This window comes from Heptranchias perlo, chromosome 27 (assembly GCF_035084215.1).
Source record: "Heptranchias perlo isolate sHepPer1 chromosome 27, sHepPer1.hap1, whole genome shotgun sequence".
Lineage (NCBI taxonomy): Eukaryota > Metazoa > Chordata > Chondrichthyes > Hexanchiformes > Hexanchidae > Heptranchias > Heptranchias perlo.
In genome coordinates this window covers 10,473,178-10,494,844 of record NC_090351.1, presented here as the reverse complement: position 1 = coordinate 10,494,844, position 21,667 = coordinate 10,473,178, and the positions used below count along the sequence as shown (strand labels likewise).

Genomic DNA, 21,667 nt, shown 5'->3' with positions numbered 1-21,667 from the left:
GAACATCCTTCTCTCACCTATATTCTCTCTCCATCTCAACCTTTCTTATATCTCTCAATTTAGTGATATTTTTTATGGTCATTTCTCCTTTGAACTTTCTTTGCTTGCTGCTTCTAAGCTCTGATACATCTACACATTCTTCCTCATCCCTGAATCTTCAATTTGTTGACTGCATGACTCAACACACTGCTTCCAACTCAAGCTCTTTTTAAAAATTCATTCTTGGTATGTGGGTGTCGCTGGCAAAGCCAGCATTTATTGCCCATCCCTAGTGCCCTTGAGAAGGTGGTGGTGAGCCTTCTTCGTGAATCGCTGCAGTCCTAGTGGTGAAGGTTCTCCCATTGTGCTGACGGATAGGGAGATCCAAGATTTTTACCCAGCACGATGCAGGAGCAGTGATACATGTCCAAGTCAGGATGGTGTGTGACGACTTGGAGGTGATAGTGTTCCCACTCACCTGTTGCCCTATCCTTTAGGGTGGTGAACATCTCCATTTCTTACCATTTATCCCCTTCATAAAGGTCCCAGGTTTGATTCCCATTCAGTGCTGAATTAGCTAATCTCAATTGAAAAGCAGTAGGGTGGATATAATGGCTTCAACTCTGAGGTAGAATTCTGAATTTCAAATCCTTTCTCCACGCTGAATTTGATCACTTGCAGAAAATTGTTTGAGTTATGGACACACTCAGTTGCTGTATGCAGTTTTCATGAACATTCCAAGTTACAGATTTTTTTTACCATTTATTTAGAAGATGACATTTGTAATTTACGCTACCTAAAAAGTCTCAGCATAAACAAACGAGGGGGCAAAATTGGACCTAGTTTTGACCATTTCTCAGGCACAAAACAGGGGCAGAAAGGTCCAATTTTGTGCTGCTATATCCCACGCCCCAAGGGCACCTGAAATAGATCGGAATACATTGGTTTGGCCAATATTCAGGCGTTCCTGCTGGCCTCCTTAAACAAGTATTAGGCCCCTTGCATTTGCTAACGAGGGGCCTATTGCGTGTTTAAGGACCCCTCTCCAAAGTGGAGTATGGGCTGGACATGCTTCACTCAGTTTTTTTGGGTCCTTCTGTGGCCTAACCTTAAAGGGGCTGCTGGAGGCTGCCAACATAAAGGGATAGGTTTTTTTTAGTTACATGGGCAGACACATGACAGATGAAGTTTAATGTATGAAGTGATGCATTTTGGAAGGAAGAATAAACTAAATGGTACAATTTTAAAGGGAGTGCAGGAACAGAGAGAGCTGGGGGTTGACATACACAAATCTTTGATGGTGGCAGTACAAGTTGATAAGGCAATCAAAAAAAGCATACGGGATCCTTGGCTTTATAAATAGAGGCATAAGAGTACAAAAGCAAGCAAGTTATTGTAAACCTTTATAAATCACTGGTTAGGCCTCAGTTGTGTCCAATTCTGGGCACCACACTTTAGGAAGGATGTCAAGGCCTCGGAGAGGATGCAGAGGAGATTTACCAGTATGATACCAGGGTTGAGAGGCTTCAGTTATGTGGAGAGATTAGAGTTGCTGGGATTGTTTTCCTTATAGCAGAGAATGCTAAGGGGAGATTTAATAGAGGTGTTAAAAATTATGAGGGGTTTTGATAGAGTAAATAAGGAGAAACTGTTTCCACTGGCAGGAGAGCCAGTAACCAAAGGACACAGATTTAAGATAATTGGCAAAAGAACTGAAAGAAGAGGAGAATTTTTTTTATGCCACAAGTTGTAATGATCTGGAATGCACTGCCTGAAAGAGTGATGGAAGCAGCTTCAATAATAATTTTCAAAAGGGAATTGGATATGTACTTGAAAAGGAAAGATCTGCAGGGCTATGGGGAAAGAGCAGGGGAGTGGAACTAATTGGATAGCTCTTCAAAACAGCACAGGCACGATGGGCTGAATGGCCTCCTTGTGTGCTCTATGATTCTATGATTCTAGTTACATTAATGTGGAGCCAGGAGGATCAGGAGTGCCCCCTTTGACTCCACAGTTGGCCCTCCCATTGTTCTCCTCTCCTCCCCAGGATCTACCTGAGGGCTGCAACCAGAATCCCAGCAAAAACTGGTCCAGAGGAAGCTCGCGAGCTGCCTCAGGAGGCTCAACAAACCCCCGCAGCTTGCCAGAATTATTCAGGTGAGGCCAGAGGCCCAAATCCGAATGAGCCTCGGGCCTCCGGCTTCTGCGTGAGTTGAGAGCAGCCCAACCATTTCAATGCCGCAAGTCCCAAGGAAATCCTGGTCCAGTGAAGAGAATAATCAGTCAGAATCCCACTATTGATTGCTATCCAGTAGCACCTGCTGATTTACATGGGTGGACGTTGAGTGATGAACTTATTGGGTTTGACTGTGGTGCCTTCTATTGTGAAACATTTTTTTGTTTAGGCTGACACATGAAGAATGGTTACTCATTGATGTACTGGAGGTCTACTGATGTTCATAGAAACAAATCTCAGCATGAATTATCAGCTTCAGGAGAGGGGTGTGTTAGTATCTACAGGGATCCCGAGGAGTATGTCCTGTTTTGTACAGATCAGTGATTGATGGGATTGCATGAAACCCACCAGAACACCCATATACATGCCAGCCTAGAAAACTAGCAAGAGCTGACCCACAGACACAGCCCCCAAGAAGCTTACAACTCAAGAATGGCCATGACATTTCAAAACAAATAATTATACAAACTTTGTAACTTAAGCAGTAGGTATGCCCAATATTCATTGCATCGGAGGCAAAAAAAAACACAGGAAAGCGTGAAAGGAAAAACCAAATGTTGAAGACACAAAATTGATTGTGGATTTCCGTGGCAATCTTGTGGGGCATGTGCCTCAAGAAATGAATTTTTATATTAAAACTGATACATCGTGGATTATTTTGAGCACTATTATACTTAAAAAAATGGATTTTTAATTTTTATAAAGGGAAAAACAAAGGGACATTTGGATTTTCAACAGACAAACCAGGCTATCACTTACCCAAAAGTTACCTCAACAGCAACTCTCCCACATCCAATCTCCTAGCGCTCCAGTTCACATTTTTTTTATTTGTTCATGGGATGTGGGTGTCGCTGGCGAGGCCGGCATTTATTGCCCATCTCTAATTGCCCTTGAGAAAATGGTGATGAGCCGCCTTCTTGAACCGCTGCAGTCCGTGTGGTGAAGTTTCTCCCACAATGCTGTTAAGAAGGGAGTTCCAGGATTTTGACCCAGCAATGATGAAGGAACGTCGATATATTTCCAAGCCGGGATGGTGTGTGACTTGGAGGGGAACGTGCAGGTGGTGTTGTTCCCATGCGCCTGCTGCCCATGTCCTTCTATGAACATAGGAATTGCTAGACGAGAAAAGACCATCTAGTGCACCTTCTATCATCCTGGTAGTTGCATGATAGAACAATAATAGTTTCAAATGCACTCAATCCCTTCCAAACCCAGTTCACATAGACACTATTTTCTCTTCCAATCCTCCTAGTTCATAATTCCTACATAGTTCCTACAATAGAACAGTGACTACGCTTCAAAAGTACTTAATTGGCTGTAAAGTGCTTTGGAACATCCTGAGGTTGTGAAAAGCACTATATAAGTGCAAGTCTTTCTTTTTATAATAGCATTCTTCTCTCTCTCCAACTCAGTTAAGCTGGTACTCTTCTACTCCCTCAGTTGAAGCTGGGACTCCCCGCCCTCCCCCCCCGCCCCAGAGTTCATGCTGTCGCTGATTTCCCCCACCCAGTTGAAGCTGGTACTTTTGCTCACCATGCCTTCTCCATTAATGTTCTGTACTCTGCTTCCTCTCTCACCCCAAAGTGCTGGTGCCAGCTTTTCTCTTCTCCCCCACCCCCTAAAGCACTGGTCCCAGCTTCTGTCCCTTCCTTCCCCCTTTCATTAACCATCTATCTCTGCTTACTTCTATTGCCATCCATTTCCCCCTTTTACCTCCATCCATTCTGTTTCAATGTCCATCCATCGCCCCATTGCTCCCTTCATTGCCATCCATTTTCCCTTTTCACCTCCATCGATTCACTCCTTTTCATTGCTATCTATTCCCCCCACACCTGGTCTCGTTCCTACCTGTCTCCTGTTGCTAACTGGTTCCTTTCAATGCTGCTCTGAATCCATGGATTGTGGCCTCTTTTTAAAGTATGTAGGAAATCCACGTGAGAGTTCCTGTCTACCACGTACATAGGTTGCTATCGCTGCCATTAACCCTGGTAGTGGTGTTCAGAGAAGAGAGGGACTTGTTCTGATTCAATGGCAGCTGGGCTTGGGAACTTTTAGCAGGTTTGGGGAGAGAGGGACCTGTGCTGCTTTGGTCGCCACACTTTAACTGGGCCCCTAAAACACTGACAGTATGCCTCGACAAGTGCCTCCTGGAGTCTGTCACTAATATTCTGAAATGGATGATCGATCCAAACTAAAATCAATAACTTCAGAATTTTCAAATAACAGTTGTTAAATTCAATAAGGATTGTGTCAATATTTGCAGTTTGAGACGGTAGCTGGGGGTGAGAATGACAGTAGGTAAGAGTGGAACCAAGTCTGGACAGTCTCATGGAGCTTGACAACTGAGAAATGGTAAGGTCAGCTGGGTGGAAGGCTGCAGAGGTGTTGAGGAGGATGAGTCATAGGGATTGTCATTTGTAATGATTTAAAAGTGATGAGAAAACATGTTCCCTGTGATTATCAGTACACACGGATCGAATTGTTAAATGTAAATCCGAAAAGTTGAGGTTGACTGGCCCAATGTGAAGGAAGTGCCAAATTAAAAAGAAACTTTTCCCAGTGGCTTTTTACTTTGAGGTCAAATTGATGACTTGAGTCAAAACTTGTGATGATCTTCATGCTGAAACTGGCCTTGTTTCACTGCACTGATCTGACACTTGTAACATCACAGCCTCCGTCATTATGCCCAGTTGCGTTGGGGAAGGTGGGGGGAAAGACAAGCAAATAAAAAACTCCAACCCCCACACTGCATTACGGCCAACGCCGCGCATGCGTGCAGGCACCCCTCCTCATGTCATGACGTCCACGCTCGAACCCGTTCGCGCAAGGGAGACGGGCGTCCGTGTGAACCAATCGAAGCGGCGTATTGGGCTTCGGCTTCGGCGCATGAGGCTGGAGGGAGAAGGCGGGACTTCCGGCACAACATTCCAAATCGATGCGGTAGGTAATCGCCGGGTAGTTGGTGGCCCCCTTGTTTGTGGAACAAGAGCTGGAGGCGATCGTTCCTCAGACTTAAGTCGAGTGGGGCGAAAGGAAAACCCTCGCGATCGCGAGTCGGCGTTTCGATTTAAATCGGTTTTTTATTTATCTACCCGTGTGTTTATTTTAAAAAAAAAAATCCCCTTGAGCGGGGGACGTTTTAATGTGTTTGTAAAGAGGAGTCGGCGGCGCTGCCGCTGCTGCCGCTGCCGCCGCTCTGTGTTCGGATGGTGGCCGTTGCGTGGTAGTTTCCAGGCGCTTCCAGCGGGGCCCCTCGAGCCGCTGCGTCGCGCACGTCGCGCGGGCGCGCACGTGTACGTGCGCGTGCCCCCGGAGTGCGAGGGGGGCGGGGGGGGTTGGGGGAAGCGCAGAAACAAAACAATTGGAGGAGGAGGGGAAAAAAAAGAGGACGGGGAGAATCGGAGCTCGGGCGAGAGACCGGAGCCGGGTGAGGGGAGAGAGAGAGAGAAGAGGAGAGGAGAGGCCATGCGGCCTGCCTCAGAGACCCTCCCGCCCCGCTACCTCCGCTATTGTTGACACCCCCACTCCCGCCCCCTCCGCCCCTACCCCTCCATCCCCCTCCCCGACGGACGCTCCAGCTTTAAATCCAAAGGGGCAAACAAAAAAGAGGAGGAAGAAGGAGGAGGAGGAAGCGAGCGACATGGTGGGGTCGGGTCGGGACTGTCCGGGCCTTCTGATACCGTCACTGCGCGGCTGCCAGCACTGACCCCCCAGCACTGCAATCAGGTAAGACCCTACCCGATGATTGAAACAAGGTAATTGCAACCCCTCGGCTCCTGTTCATCAGCTGTGTGGAGGGACATTAGAAGCAACCCTGTCTCCGAGATTTTATTTTTTTGGGGGGGGGGGGGGTTTGTTGGTCTTTACTTAAACAGATGTTAAACACACTGGGTTTTTTTTTGGGGGGGGGCAAAATTGCTGGAAGTGCCATATTTACTGGCGCTGCTTTTAAACCTCCCCCCACTCCCATACATTTATTAGAAATGCTGTGATCGGGTTGGAAAGTGATCTGGTTTCATTGCATCGACATGTCATTTGTAAAAGCGTCGTTTCAGTGAATAGAGAAGGTATTCCCCCCTCCCCATCCCAAGTGGTGAATAGATGACTAGTTTACCAGGATTTTAGTGCTCGCTGCTGAGACGTGCTTACTCTGTAAACCTGTAAATGTCTGCCTTTGTTCGAGGATTGGTTTAGTCCGTGATCTTGTTGACCATTGAGTGTTACTTTGTATTTATGAATTATTGAATTTTTCATGTGTCAGATATAGATTTCTTGAGTCAGTGTTAAGTATTGATCTTGTGGACAATGGAACAGCTAATCTAGAATTGAGAAGCTTCAGTCTTTATATACCTTGGCTTGTAAGTCATTCAAACCATGAACACACATGTTAATACCTTTAGCATTTGTATAGATTGCACGAAGTGTGCTTATGATGGCGGTTTCATTGGTCCAATCCAATGTATTTTTGATATTGTTTGATAGATGTTTTCCTGCTCTTGCAGAGAAGTCAGGGTATACCTTGTTATCTGTTCATCCAGCTGTTTAAATATTAATGTTCAACATGTTGAGTATTCCAGCTGCTTATTTTCAAGGTTCATTTTGACAATTTGGGCACTTGAATCGAGGATTTCTTGCCCATCTTTTGTACACTTTTTGGAAATGATATTTACAGAATACTGTTGGTGACATGTCAACATGTACTAGTGATAGCAGACCACATGTAGCACCATTGAATGAATATAGAGTTATGACTGAACTCTGATACTAAATATGTTTATTACGGTGTAACACTTGCATCACCAACTGATTTCTTAGCCTGGATGTATACATTGTTTTGTGCCATATATCCCAAACTGTTTGTGGGTACAAGATGTAGCAGATGAAGATACTTTGTTAGTTGATATTGAATTGCTGTTCTTGGACTTAGGCAGGAGGGGGACAAATGCTCGACTGGAATGCACTTTACCAGGCACAACATGCAGTTAAAAATTTCTTTTCACAAATATGGTTTGGTATTGGAGGCAAGGGTCCAACTTAACCCTTTTCCTTCTTCACTTAGAGTGATAGCAGTGAATAGGGTTAAAACAATGTACTTATAATAGGAGTTTACTGTTCAGTGAACTTGCTGTCATTGTAATTGGAGGTCTAGTTCAGCAACTAGTAAAGGGTATTGTTGGAGCCTACTTCAGTGTTTGTATCCAATGTGGTTTGTTTGTATTTTGTGAATACATTTTCTACTGCAATAGCTATGTTGCTATCAGAGAACATTTCTTTTGTGTAAATGTTGGCAATAATGTGTGATATTGTGCAGGAAATTTACAGTTATACCTATCTGAAAAAAGTTAGACAGCGTCTATTCTATCAAACTTATGTTTTCTATAGGCTCCTGCTATGGATAGGTGTACAGTTTACCCAGTCTGTGGTATGTTTGGTGTGGTTGAGAGATTCTGATGTTAGTGACACTTGTGGCATCTGTTGAATTCATTAAACCTAAAGTGATGTTGAGTTTGGAGATGGAAGTATGTTATTAAGAACAATTTCTAATGTTTTCTGGAGGTTGAAGTAGAGCAAACTGAGCGCAAATGGGGTAAGGGTGTGGCACTAAACCTATTGAAGATTTGTAGCTGTCGGATCCTGTTGAAATGGCCCCTCTGGCTGGGTCAGCTCTTACCAGTTGAGAAGAGCTGACGTGGCAGTTTGATCTCTTAATTGGTAAAAATTGAAAGGTGGCTTTCTGTACTGCCATTGCTTATCAACATGGATAAATTAAAAAAGTAGTCTTTGTACAGAGGCAGTGAAGTAATGCTGGCAGCTTTTGTCCAGTCCAATTTGGCAATAATACCAAAGATACCATTAAAGTCACAGTAAGAAGTCTTCCTTGTGGTTTTATGCCTGTTATCATGAAGGTTGTGTTCCTTCAGTTAGGTCAGTTTTAATTTTTTTTAAACCTTAAATCTGTGTGTCCAGGTACATTTGAATGTAAGGTGGGATTTAACACTGGTTGGGTTAGCAACTTGGCTGGTGGAATGTGAAAATTTAACCAGACTTTTGGCATGCTCTGTAGTAGCAGCTTTTGATCTCTGGCATTTTTCAACTCAGAACAGAATCCCTCAGGATTTCAGAGCCATATTTAACCTTAAACTGCTTATTATTTCAACTGCATATGGCATCTTACCCATGAACGAAGTACTTGTAGAACCAAACAGAATTACACCTGCAGATCTAACCTTTGAAATAACTGTTCAGTTGAATATAAAAAAGGGAAATAGTTGATTTACATGCAGGGTGAGTTACAAATCAAGTTTACTAAGCCAATAGGGAAAAATTACCACATTTTAGGGTGGACAGAGGGCTATTGTTTTAACAGTGAGAGTCCTGGGTTTTTTTGCAAAGTAAATTAGTCAAAACATTTAAATTTGAACTTTAATCTACCAAAGCATTGCTGGGGTATTTTTTGCCAGATCATTAACCCAATGACTATGTAGATTTTGCTATACTAAGCTAAAGCCAGAGCAGTGCCTGTCTTGTTAGTTATGCAATAGGGTCAAAAGACCCTGGGAGTGGAGCATAAGGGGGAAGCTAGTGTTAAACTGGTGGTTCCTTGTAAAAATGTTAATTATGGCACATTATCTGAAAGTTTTCCCAAGCGGTCAGTTAAATTCTTCTAACAAAAAATGTTAAGGTGTTAGGATTGTAGGTTCTTATCAAAAAAGTAATTTTTTTTTTAGCTTTTGTATTTAGATAAAACCTTTAAGGTTTGGTCAGGAGGGTTGGTACTTAGCTTTAGATTCAAGACTTATGAATGTGGTTACTGGTTAGGTTTTATGCCTGCAAGTTTAGAATGATAATTTTAGTTCTGCTTTGAACACATGTATCCTAGGTTGTGGAAATCATTTTGGTATATAGCTTGTGGTTATATGTTGGTCTTCTATAATAGTATAGTACAGCATATGTTGTAAGTTTATGTTTATTACGATTGCATTTGCAGGATTGAATACCGTGTCTTTATTTGTCGTTTAGTATGTACACTAAAATTTCACTAGTCCCAAATTCCCTGTGCGGGGGCCCTTCCCTGCATCGTTGGGGATCTGGGGTGGAGGGTGTTGCGCGGAGCAGTAGCGTGCAAAAATTTTTAAATGGTGTCCATCGGTACGGTTGAGGCGTTCAGTGACTGGTGGGCACCGCAGAGAATAGAGTGTCTTATAGATACTGGGAATAACGTTATGATTTAAAGTTCCTTTTGGTTTTGCAGGGACTTTTTTTGCTTTATTTTAAGCTTCTTTAGTTTGATTGGACCATAGTTTTGTTTATTATATTAGCGATGCCATTAAAGGGGCACTTGTGGTGCTGATTCTTGTTAGGTGACATTGGGGCAACTGCATGTCACCCCTATAGATCCAGTTAAAATGGGCCCAAATTACATTGCTAAGCCATCACATTCTTTTTTAATTTACATTTATCTTGTGGACAAAAAAAAGCTATGCTTCCCAAATAGCTTAGTGAGTAAAAGCACTGCCTAACATTGTACTGAGCCATTCGGACTAGGTAGCCCCAATGTGTTGCTGAGGTGACTGAATCTCAGCTGGGGCAGCAGTTAGGGTGCTACATTTGACCTCAGCGCTCTTAGGCTTAAAGGGTAAAAATAAGCCAGTGTTCCCAGTCCCATTTGCTGTCCTGTGTCACTGATCTAATCTTACCAAAGGTCAGTAGAGAATCTGAGTAGACTCATTGATGAATAGCCTGTTAATTACTGCCAAGACCCAAACATGAAGAATTGTCACTTGGGTAGTATACCAGACAACTGACTATGAATGTGAACACCTATTTTTCGGTGAGAGTCTTGCGTGCCATAAAAAAATTTTAGTTGGGAAAGTGAGCCTTTGCCAGTCCTATTTACCTGAGGAAGGAGGAAGTCTCCGAAAGCTTGTGAATTTAAAATAAAATTGCTGGACTATAACTTGGTGTTGTAAAATTGTTTACAATTCTACAGTGAACACTGAAAGATGCAGACAAGTTTATTTGAGCTCACCTCCCCCTTTTCCTCCATCTCTTCCTGTGGAATAGAAAGTGGCTTTCCTGATAGGTATCTTCCCTGATGGCAGAGCAGGGGTTATGTTGGTTGAGTGTTTTTTTGTCAATTGCAGTCTTGTGCTTTTTAATGCCCTGACCAGAGAAATGAGAAACAGCTGAGATGAATTCACAGTTATTGTGTAGAGAAGAAGAATGACGTCACTACTGAGATTTAGATTCCCCTTTTATGAATTCATCTATCGCTGCCAATGCAGAATTATTTTATATTGGTTTACATTTCTACACCATGTCTTTTGAGTTTGTATCTTTTGAACCCACAGTGGTGTATTTGCAAGTGAGAAACATATAAAGCATAACCCTGTTTTTACACCTACTTCTGGACTAACCGTAGCTAATAGTACTAATGAGGAACAATACAAAATAGAGCATTAACCAAGAATCCAAATGTGTATTGTATGTGATAGCATATATAGTCTGCTACAAGGTTAAGCTGTTTGCTTATAGTTTTCAATTAGTGCTACTACCAGTACTTTGGAGCACAAGGAACTTTGTATCTGAGATTGTTTGAATGAAACTTCTAAACAATGGGCTCTATTTATCCCACTTGGCTTCTACCTACATAGGTGAGGGCCTCATGATTTGAGATGATACCTGTCCTGAGATCCATTGGTTTCATATAGTTAATCAAAAATATAAGAATTTATTGGATAGTGAATACTCTTATTGTAGAAGCAAGAGAGATTGCAAAGCTTACCAATGAGTTACATAGAATGCCATCCCAAATGGAACAAACATGGTCAACAATCTTGTGTACAGTATTTACACAACACGTATGTGTGATTTTTAAAATCGTAAACTGTATTATGAGTAGACTGCTTGTCGTCTTGGGCCTTTTTTCATTGTGGAGCATTGCATAGTAGCTGGTAGGTGACATTGGATTTTATTCAGCTATGTAGGGGCAGCATTTATTTTAGTACTGTTGATGTTTCAGAATGGTTAGGGACAATCGGCATGGGAGTTAGGATGTTTAAATTGCTCATAGTGAGTATGTGTACAAAGCTTTAAAAAAAATGAGCATCTTGCTGGAAAGTAGCTTTTGTTACGTAGAATTAATTTTCTATTCTTCCCATAAGAACAAGTATCATCAGATCTTTATGATCATGTACATTGCACATTGAATTATTTGGGATATATATGGATTCAGTGGGAGGGAAGAAGTTGCAAGGTGTACATTGAGGGGTTTGGTTGACAGATATCTGAAGTACAAGATTAAATTACAGCCTTCAAATAGCTGCTCTTTATTTACATTTTTGTCATGACATTTTTTTTTAGGAAACAGTTTTTGGCCTTGGTATTGTACCTAAAAGCTGAGAACATGTTTTTTATGTTCAATTACATTTCTTGTTGGATTAAAAATACTTCTGTCCTTGCTGATAATTGTGTTGACAGAATTTGAAGTATTATGCTGAGTGTTTAGGGTATCAATTTAGTCCCTTAGGGTTCCTATAGTACATTGCAGAATCACAAAGAAATTGCAGTATAATGGATATAAAAATCTCCTGTAGACAAACACTGTGAAAGAATTAATAACAACCCTTAGCCTTGCTGTACAAACTGTCCAAAGCAAACTACATAGTAACTGGAAAACTGAGTCACTTCATCTTTATTCCATCTTCTGCTTGTATTTTGTTTAAGGTAGTATTTTTGCATAAACAATGCTGATGACCTAATTGAGGAGGAATTGGGTGGGAGTAGTTGTTGATAACCTTGTTTATGTTCCAAGTTGCATGCTGAATCTGTGCAACAATTTTTATCTTTTTATCACCATTTTTAAGAAGCATTGTTGAAACCTACTTGAAGGACGATGGAAGCAGTGGATGAGCTGGGGGTAGTCATTAATTTGCTAATTGGCCAGTGTTCTGTTAATGGTAAATGGGGAATGAAATCTCTCTGCCTGCAGTTTAAGTTCTGGTGCTACTGTAATTTATGTATAGCCAGAAAGGGGACTGACATTAACATTACTGATTGAAGAAGCCAAGCTCAATTGATGCAATAACCTTATCATTGCTAATTCAGCTCCCTCACGTCTTTGGCCTCTTAATCTTCCAAATCAGCCTGTTCAATGTCTGCTCTACTGTTTAAGGTAATGCTGAAATTTCCAATGGTGAATTGGGGTAATCCCAGTTCTTGTTAGCTATGGATACTGATGATGCACTGTTTTTAAGGGATACATTGAAATTCACGCAGCATCTTTGTAATAAGTTCTGAATGGAGGATTAACACAACTACTTTTTTAGGACATGGAGTTAGGATTGCTGTCAAACAAATGTAATTGTGTTGTTGGTAACATAGTAAACAGAAGATAAATATGCAAATTCCCCCAGCCTTGTATATAATAGCTATAAAGCTTCATAAATATTTTGCAGTGTTGAGGAGTAGACCATTGTGATTTGTCAGGGTTTTTGCAATCATTGTTTTATGGTTACTGATCAGTAGGGTTTGGAACACTGCTGGGAAATTCCACTCTAACTAGTTAGTGCAAGTTACCTCCTGTCTTTTGGCAGTAGAAAACAAAGCAACACATCAACTTGCAAATAACATCAGCGTGTTTATTCCCCTATCTTCCAAACTTTTTATTTTCTTTCTGTTGCATCTGACATTCTGTGTTTTGTTACAGCTCTTCCATAATATATATATATATATATATATTAACTGTGTGCTGAGGGCATGGCTGAAATTCAGCCATGAGTTCTCAAGGCTTCTCTTGTCTTACAGTGACTGGTACAACAGGAGCATTCTAAGGCCTGTGGACAGCCAGCTATGTCCCACTAGTATTACTGTTGAAGGGTTCTTTTCACCATATACAGGGACCATGCCTACTGTATATAGCTGCATTTAACTGGGAAGACAAAATTTGAAAAGCCAATTAAGAATAAAAGCTGAGAAAATTACTAAGCTTTAACAGGTTTCAGGAAAGTTGACTAGTCACCAAACTAAAGTATATTGGATCATAAAATTGACACTGCCCTTTGCACTGTCCAAGTGGCACTTCTGTCATCTTAAAATTACAGAAAACCTTAAGCCTTGTATTGGCTCGAAGGATAAATAATATATCCTTTCTAAGAATTTTTAAAAATTATACTTAAAAACTTGAAACTTTATTTAACACATTCATAAAGTTTAATTGCCATCTCAATTTTTTCCATTCTTCACTGTGTACTGGGTTTTGTTGCACTGAATTTTTTTTATACCGTATTTGATTTAATAAAAATGGCAAGTTGCCCATGTTCAAGATTCATACATGTTCAGTTGCTCCAAAGTTGCGAAAGCAGTTTTGGTGCTATGATGCATGTGCAGTTAATGCAGACTTTTCCTTGATGGGAACTTCTCAAATGTTCCAGTCAAAGGCACCTGGTAAACTACCATTCGTATAGTCAACATCATAGTATTTAAGGGTCATGAATAAACAAGTAAAATAGCTGTACATAATTCCTATGCTCATGGCTGTTTAGTCTTCTCGATTATAAAGGTTGTGAACAGTTTTATTTAGGTTGCAATGCTCCGTAACACTATTATGGGTGGTGTGTCTTAAAGGCTAGTAGATAAAGTATTCTAACGACAGCGTGACTACTCACTTGCTTTTTGTAGTCGTTTTTATCCTGTATTTCAGACATAATAGAATTTGAGAAATAGTTGAACAGGAAAAGCCCATTCGACCCAATGAAGCTCATATCCTTGGTACTCCAGCTTACCCAGCCTAGCATTAAACTGTATTTTGAATACCCCTAATGCCTTTGACTCTTCTACTTTATCTGGTAGATTAATCCAAATGCTCATCACTCTTTTTAAACAAATAAGTATTTTCTAATATCTGTTGTAATTGTCAATTTGGCTCAGTTGGTATGATATTCAACTTTTGAGTTAGAAGGTAGTGGGTTCAAGCTCCTACCTGAGCAAATAATCTAGATTGATACCAGGTCAGTATTGATTGAGCACTGCATTTATAACATGCTTTCCTTTTAAAGGAGACATTAAACTGAGATCCTATCTGCCCTTATCATTGGTTCAGGTGGATATTAGCGATACCATGGCACTATTCAAAGAGAAGGGAGTTCTTTGGTATTCTGGTCAAAATTCCTCCCTCAACCAACACTACAGAAACATTAGCTGGCCATTCATCTCATTACGTTTGTGGGACTTTTTGTCTCTCACCTCTGAGTGCTCCTAAAGCATGGTGGCCAAAATTGTACGTAGTATTTCAAGTTAGTCTTGACCAATACATTATAAAGCCTCAGCATAATCTTTGTGGTTATAGCATATCCCTATTGTCATAATTGAGAATGGAAGTGCTGATCATCTGAGCCCATACTGTTACTTTTGAACAGTTGACCTATTTTTTGTGAAGAATGAAATTAAAATTCTAAGCATTTTTGGGGGGGCAGGGGGGAGAGGAATTATCTTGTACATAGCACCCAGACACAAGTTTTTGTGCATTACAGTTGTAGCTATCTTGTACCAGAATAACTTCTTTTCTGCTGTCTGTAGCAAGGGGTGAAGGAGATTTTGATGTGCATCTTCACATTGTGTGTGGGTGATGTTAATGGTGTCGTAGCTGGTCAACTCTGACAAAAGGGAGGAATGAGTTTGAGGGAAAATGAAAGCAAGCAAAACAGTGACATAAAAACTATTAGAAACTTGCCCAGAAAAGTTACACCAAGACATGTAATTCTATGTAAATGAGAAGCGTGTGTGGAATTACCTTGAAAAACTGTTAGACATATGTTGCACAGTATGGAAAAGTACTGTACAATGCACAAGTGAGTTATATAACTTAACAAGAATACACAACATTTTTCCTACATGCAGAATTTAAGGACGTTTAATAAAGGTTTTCTTTTATGTTTACACAGGCTTCTACTGGAAAGTAGGGCAGACTGATCTTGGTGACTTCAAGAGGAGAAGTGTGTAGAAGCTGAAGTAACCGTTGTATAGTTCTGGAACCATCATTCATAAGGAAGAAACTCAGTATTGTGGGAGGAGTTGTAGTTGTTTAAACAAGAAGCTGCGTTGGAGGTGGAGTTGCTCGGACTGGAAACAGTACTTGCTGGGGATCTGGTCTGGGAGAAAACTGGCTGGTGTGGAAGGATTTGAGGACTGGAGAAAATCTGGCTACTACAGGAACTTTGTCTGTGAGAAGAGCTGCTGGTGGAGTGTGGTGGCGTGACTGCTGCTTATACAAGGTGGGTGTGTCTTCCCTAATGTGAGTTTTATTTTGTTTGTGTATTTCTATGGAGCCAGTATTAAGATAGGAGGGCTTCTGGTGGGAACAAGCAAGGAATTTACAGTAACTTGTGTGAGATGGCAATAAATGAAGAGCTGCATATAATGATACTGTCTAACGAACCTAATTGAACTTTTTGAGGAAGTAGTAGATAGGGGGAATGTCTATGGATGTAGTTTACATGGACTTCCAGAAGGCATTTGATAAGGTTTCACATAAGAAACTGTTAGCTAAAATTAAAGCTCATGGAATTGAAGGCAAATTATTGACCTGGTTAGGAGATTAGTTATGCGGTAGAAGACAGAGAGTAGGGATAATGGGTATGTACTCAAATTGGAAAGAAGTGACTGGTGCCCCACAAGGATCTGTGCTGGGGCCTCAACTATTCAATATATTTATTAGTGACTTGGATAACACAATAGAGAACCATATATCCAAATTTGCCGATGACACAAAGATTGGTGGCATAGTAAATAGTGTAGACAGGAGAATAACATTACAAAGACAGTGATAGATTAAGTGAGTGGTCAAAACTGTGACAGATGGATTTCAACGGAGGTAAGTGTGACCAAAAAAGGATAGATCTGAGTATTTTTTAAATGATGAAAAGCTAAGAACGGTGGAGGTCCAAAGAGATTTAGGGGTCCATGTACACAGATCGCTAAAATGTAGTAGTCAGGTACAAAAAATAATCAAAAAGGCTGATGGTATGTTAGCCTTTATAAGTAGAGAGCTAGTATATAAAAGGGAGGAAGTTTTGCTACAGCTATATAAAGCCCTGGTTAGACCACATCTGGAGTACTGTGCACAGTTCTGGGCAACGTACCTTAGAAAGGATATATTGGCCTTGGAAGGAGTACAGATTCACCAGAATGTTATCAGGGCTCCAAGGTTTAGATTATGAGGAGAGATTACTTAAACTAGGCTTGTAAAAACTTTTTCCACTGATGTGGGGGAGTCTAGGACAAGGGGACATAACCTTAAAATCAGAGCCAGGTCATTCAGGAGAGAAGTTAGGAAACACTTCACACGAAGTGTGGAACACCTGTCCCATAAAAAGCAGTAGATGCTAGCTCAATTAATAATTTTAAATCTGAGATCAATAGATCTTTGCTAGCTAAGGCAGATGGAGGATACAGATCAGCCGTGATCTCATTGAATGGTGGAACAGGCTCAACAGGCTGAATGGACTACTCCTGTTCCTATGTTCCTCACAACTGCAAGTCCAAGGTAGTGAAGTGGGTCATCGCTGGGTCTGTGCCTACTGCATGTGCAGGTCCGGCTCTGCCCCCTCTTCCCCCTCCCCCCAGAAAGCTCTAGAAATCCTGGAGCAATCCAAAAGGGGCACAGCCTCTGTTCCCTTTTGTCTAAATCCATTTTTAATGGGCCCACCACCTCCTTTTCCGTTCTTTTTTTCTTGTACTAAAAAGAAACTTAACCTTTGTCATCTGCAAGTTTTTTTTAAACCCCCTCCCCCCATTACCTTTTTTTTTGTTACTTTCTGTAAGCCTGCCAGCCTTCATTCCTGTCACTATTCTTTGACCTTGTATAAGCTCCTTTTGTTTAATACTGGTCTAACCATTCTTTTAGAACATGGTTGCATCATCCAGAAGTTTCCCTTTTGCCTTTCAGAGATATGTACTTGTTTGATAATCCATGAATTACCTTCCTGAATAGATTTCACTGTTGGTCTATAGATTTGCTAACTAATAATTTGTCGCACCCTATTTTAATCAATTGCTTTCTCATCCCTTCAGGATTAGCCTTGTTTAAATCCAAAGCTTTGCTTTGTAATCATCCTTTCGGTCTTTTCAAGCCTGATAGTGAATTCACTCATGTTATGGTCCCTATTCCCCATATGCTTGCTCATTACCAGACAATTATCTATTTTTGGTTTGTTACTGAAAATCGTTCGGTTGAAGACACGCTGCTATCCTGAATAAATGAAGTAAATCTATTCTTTGTGCTTGTACTGTTAGTTCTACCTAATGCATGTAAAGGTTAAATTCTCCCATTAATAGTTTTCTTTTTGCAAGCCTCCCTAATGTACATACATTCCTCCTTTTAAATCATCAGTCAGGAGATCCGTAAAATATTTTCACCTGAAACTGCTTTTTCCTTTCAGAAGCTAAGTAACCCACTGCCTATTTCTAACATTTGCAACTTTACTCTTTATCTCTAATATTGGATGTTTAAATATTGATTAAATGTAAATCTGATTTTCTGAGAAACGTATTGATAATTGCATTTGTTACATTAAAAAAAATGCATTTTGAAGTTAAGAAATGACCATCTCACTGCATTCACACTACAAATTAAAATAAGTCAGTATGAATCAAATAAATCAGATGTGAAGGCCAGAACTGATTCCGAAGTGAAGCGAAACGGAACTCTGACTCCCTCCTCCAGGGAGTCTCACTCAGTTTTGTTCCGATGTCATGTTATTGGATTCAGAATGTATTTGCACTGTGATTGCAGCATCTCAGCGAAGCAGAACTGCTTTGTGCTGGTGCTACAGATGTATTGTAAATGCACCCTTGGTGGAAATGGTACCTAATGTATAGTAGCTCAGAAAATGTTCATTATGAGTGGATTATTGCATTTGTGTTGTGTAGTAATGAAGTACTGTAGGCAATCTCAGGAGATACTAGAGAGGGATAATGACAAATGAACTAATGTTTCCACTGTGTTTGTTTGAAATGGGGAAGATGGTGACCAAAAGAAATACAACTTGCTGCATTTAAAAAAAAAAGACAACACATTTCTACTGGTGTAAGAAACTTTTCTCCCTTTCTCTTGTGCTGATATATGGCTCCATATGAATTTGCAGCCTTCCAATAGTTTGCCCATTCTTCATATGTGAATCTAGATTAATGGGGGAGGGAAAGCAGCATTGTATTGGACATAATCCTGACATTTACACACATGCCCTTTCCAGAAAGGATCATTGGGAAAGTTTTAGCCCCTGCTCCAGGACTCTGAGGTTCATTGTATCCTCTCCACAACTGTCCTGTCTTAAGATCAGCAAGCTCAGTGCTGCTCAGTTCCAGCTTTGTACGATTCAGTGCTACTCCACACAGTGCATGAGCTACTGAATAGCAAAAGTTGCTTTTTCCTTTCTCCTGCTCTTTTTTTCACACCGTTTTCTCCCTGCTATGGATACTGCCTCCAGCTGAGTTATGACTCCACGAGTGCTGGCAGGGTTAAGGTACCTCAACCAAGTAACCATTCTTCATGTGTGAGCTTAAACAATGATTGTCAGCAGGCTGCATGATTAGGGTGTGGGCATCACATCTGATTTCAATTCTGTCCTAGTAAATGCCCATACACAGGCGTTTTTTTTAGCAGTAGTCATTGGATGGCAATCAGAAGCAGAAGCCCAAATTTTTGATTGATCTGCGTAGATTAGAGCACTGAGGCCAATTGTAGCACCCCACCTGTTACTTTGACTTAGATGAGAACTCCATACAGAGCAGAGGTCAAACCTCAGACCTTTCGGTCTTTATGGCTTAATGCTACATCACATGATGCATCTACCACATATTACTTTTAGATACTGAGAAATCTAGTGTAATAGTTGCAATTGAGTAAATTTTTTAAAATGCTAACCAGATAAAAATCCATATATTGCACTCTGATTTTCAAGTTACTAAAATGTGAAACCTATATATTGCCATCTTTCTTTGCCCGATTAATGTCACTGTAACATGTTTCATTGAGAAAGTTCCTTTTGGCTCTTTGGAGGATCTTTTTGATTTACAAACTTCTGGAATGAAAAAGACATTTGCTGAGGAAATATAGTAGGTGAACAGTTGCCAGGGTATTGTACAATATCCCTCAGTGATTGGCAAGGTAATTGGCAAAAGAACCAGAGGCGACATGAGGAAATAATATTTTACGCAGCGAGTTATGATCTGGACTGCATTGCCTGAAAGGGTGGTGGAAGCAGATTCAATAATAACTTTTAAAGGGAATTGGATAAATTATTTGAAGCCGAAACATTTGCAGGGCTATGGGGAAAGAGCAGGGGAGTGGGCCTGATGTGCCAGCTCTTTGAAAAGAGCTAGCCAAGGCGTGATGGGTCGAATGGCCTCCTTCTGTGCCATATCATTCGATGTAACACATAATATATTTAGATCTGCAGTAATGTCTCCTTTTAAAGTGTTTTCGAAGAAAAAGAATTAACCAGCTAAAAGTACTTTTATTTTGGTCTATTTTTAGGAATGTGTCCAAACGTTTGAATATTCCACTTCTCAGTTACCAGTTTTAATAGAAAAGGTAAAGAGTTCTTTTTAAAGGCAGTAAAGTAAACACTTCATTTTGTTCATCTGTTGAATAAACATACCCATATTAACTGTATGGAGTTCTCGGCTAAGAGTTGCTCGTAATCAGGAGGGAAAATTTGTTTGAGAATTTTTAATTTTATGAGCTGTGTTCATCAAGGTCTCTAACTATAAGTTTCATATCATCTACAATTCTGTGTACGTGCAGAGCTCAGGTGTAACCAGTGAAGTTTATAAACCGATTGTCTTTTTTTGACAGGTATGGCCTCACAACTGCAAGTGTTTTCACCAATGTCAGTAAAGTCCAGTGCCTTTTGCAGCGTGAAGAAATTGAAAGTGGAGCCTTCCAACTGGGATGCAACGGGACAGGGCTGCACTACAAAACATTATAATCAGAGCAAAAATCCATCAGTGACTCAAGGACAAGCAAATCTGTCCCATCAGGCACCGAGCAGCGTACTGGTTTATGACCAGAATTTACACCTCCCCGCCACGTCTGGGCTGATCCCAGTTACGAGTGCTGACAGTGGGGCCTGTACGGCGGCCCTGTCTGTGGGGTCATCTAACGGAGTGCAGAGCTTGACACGCAGAAGCACAGTCACTCTCTTGGATACCTATCAAAAATGTGGACTGAAGAGAAAGAGTGAGGAGATTGAAAGCAGTGGCAGTGTGCAAATAATTGAGGAACACCCACCTCCGATGCTTCAGAACAACACGGGCAGGACTGCGGTGGGTACAACTGCCACCACCACATCAACTGTAACTTCAAAGAATGGCAGTTCCACCAATGAAGGGGATTATCAGCTGGTACAACATGAAATACTTTGTTCAGTGACCAGCAGTTATGAGGTGTTGGAGTTTCTTGGCCGTGGCACTTTTGGGCAGGTGGTGAAATGCTGGAAAAGGGGCACCAATGAAATTGTGGCTATCAAGATCTTGAAAAACCATCCCTCCTATGCACGGCAGGGGCAGATTGAGGTGAGCATTTTAAATCGGTTGAGCACCGAGAATGCTGACGATTACAACTTTGTCCGGTCCTATGAGTGCTTTCAGCACAAGAATCATACCTGCTTGGTCTTTGAGATGTTGGAGCAGAACCTGTATGACTTCCTCAAACAGAACAAGTTCAGCCCTTTGCCGTTGAAGTATATTCGACCCATCCTGCAGCAGGTGGCCACGGCCTTAATGAAACTAAAGAGCCTCGGCCTAATTCATGCAGATCTGAAACCAGAGAACATCATGCTGGTGGATCCGACCCGTCAGCCCTATAGGGTGAAGGTCATAGACTTTGGTTCAGCCAGTCATGTTTTAAAAGCAGTTTGTTCCACGTATTTGCAGTCTCGGTATTACAGGTTAGTGTAATGATCTCTTATTTTTCTTGGAGCTTATATCGTGTTCTTGTAGCGGTTGTAGAACAATTCAATGGCAAAGCCAAATTGATTGAAATAAAATCCGTATATGGGGGCGATTTTAAGTGGGAGCGGGGCAAGCATCAAACCCCTTGCTCCCTTGCCCCGACGTCATCAGTTTGAGGCCTGGGCTATTTTAATTTAAATTCCTCATTTACATCCTGCTGGATTAAATTCATTATCCAATGCTCCCATTGGGGAATTATACTCAAAAAGATCATGGGTTGGAGATGGTGTGCATCATAGCATTACCAGTTCTCCAGTCTGTTACTTTTGAGTGAATTGGTGCCTGTATATCTGCACTTAATTTTTGGCAGTAAAATTAATGTTTTCCCTCTTCCACTGGGAATGATTTCAGAGTGAGAAGTATGGAGATCCAATCACACAGTTTCCACCACTTAAAACGTCCACATTTAAAACGAGCAGTCGCTTACATTGGCCAAAAAGT

At 41.0% G+C, this 21,667-nt stretch overlaps 1 protein-coding gene across 5 annotated transcripts in view; it reads left to right on the top strand.

Moving 5' to 3' along the window:
* The first annotated feature begins 5,538 nt into the window (after nt 1-5,538).
* Nucleotides 5,539-21,667, top strand: part of LOC137344390 (homeodomain-interacting protein kinase 1-like) — a 92,219-nt gene continuing 76,090 nt past the window's right edge. For 4 of the 5 annotated variants that reach the window (XM_068007302.1, XM_068007301.1, XM_068007300.1 and 1 more), the window contains exons 1-3: nt 5,539-5,941; nt 15,157-15,486; nt 20,070-21,162. In XM_068007302.1, the coding sequence (XP_067863403.1) occupies nt 20,072-21,162 (1,091 nt within the window). In that variant the 5' untranslated portion in view covers nt 5,539-5,941; nt 15,157-15,486; nt 20,070-20,071. Of the gene's footprint in view, nt 5,942-15,156; nt 15,487-19,748; nt 19,806-20,069; nt 21,163-21,667 lie in introns of all 5 variants that reach the window. The other variant, XM_068007299.1, reaches the window with a different exon arrangement.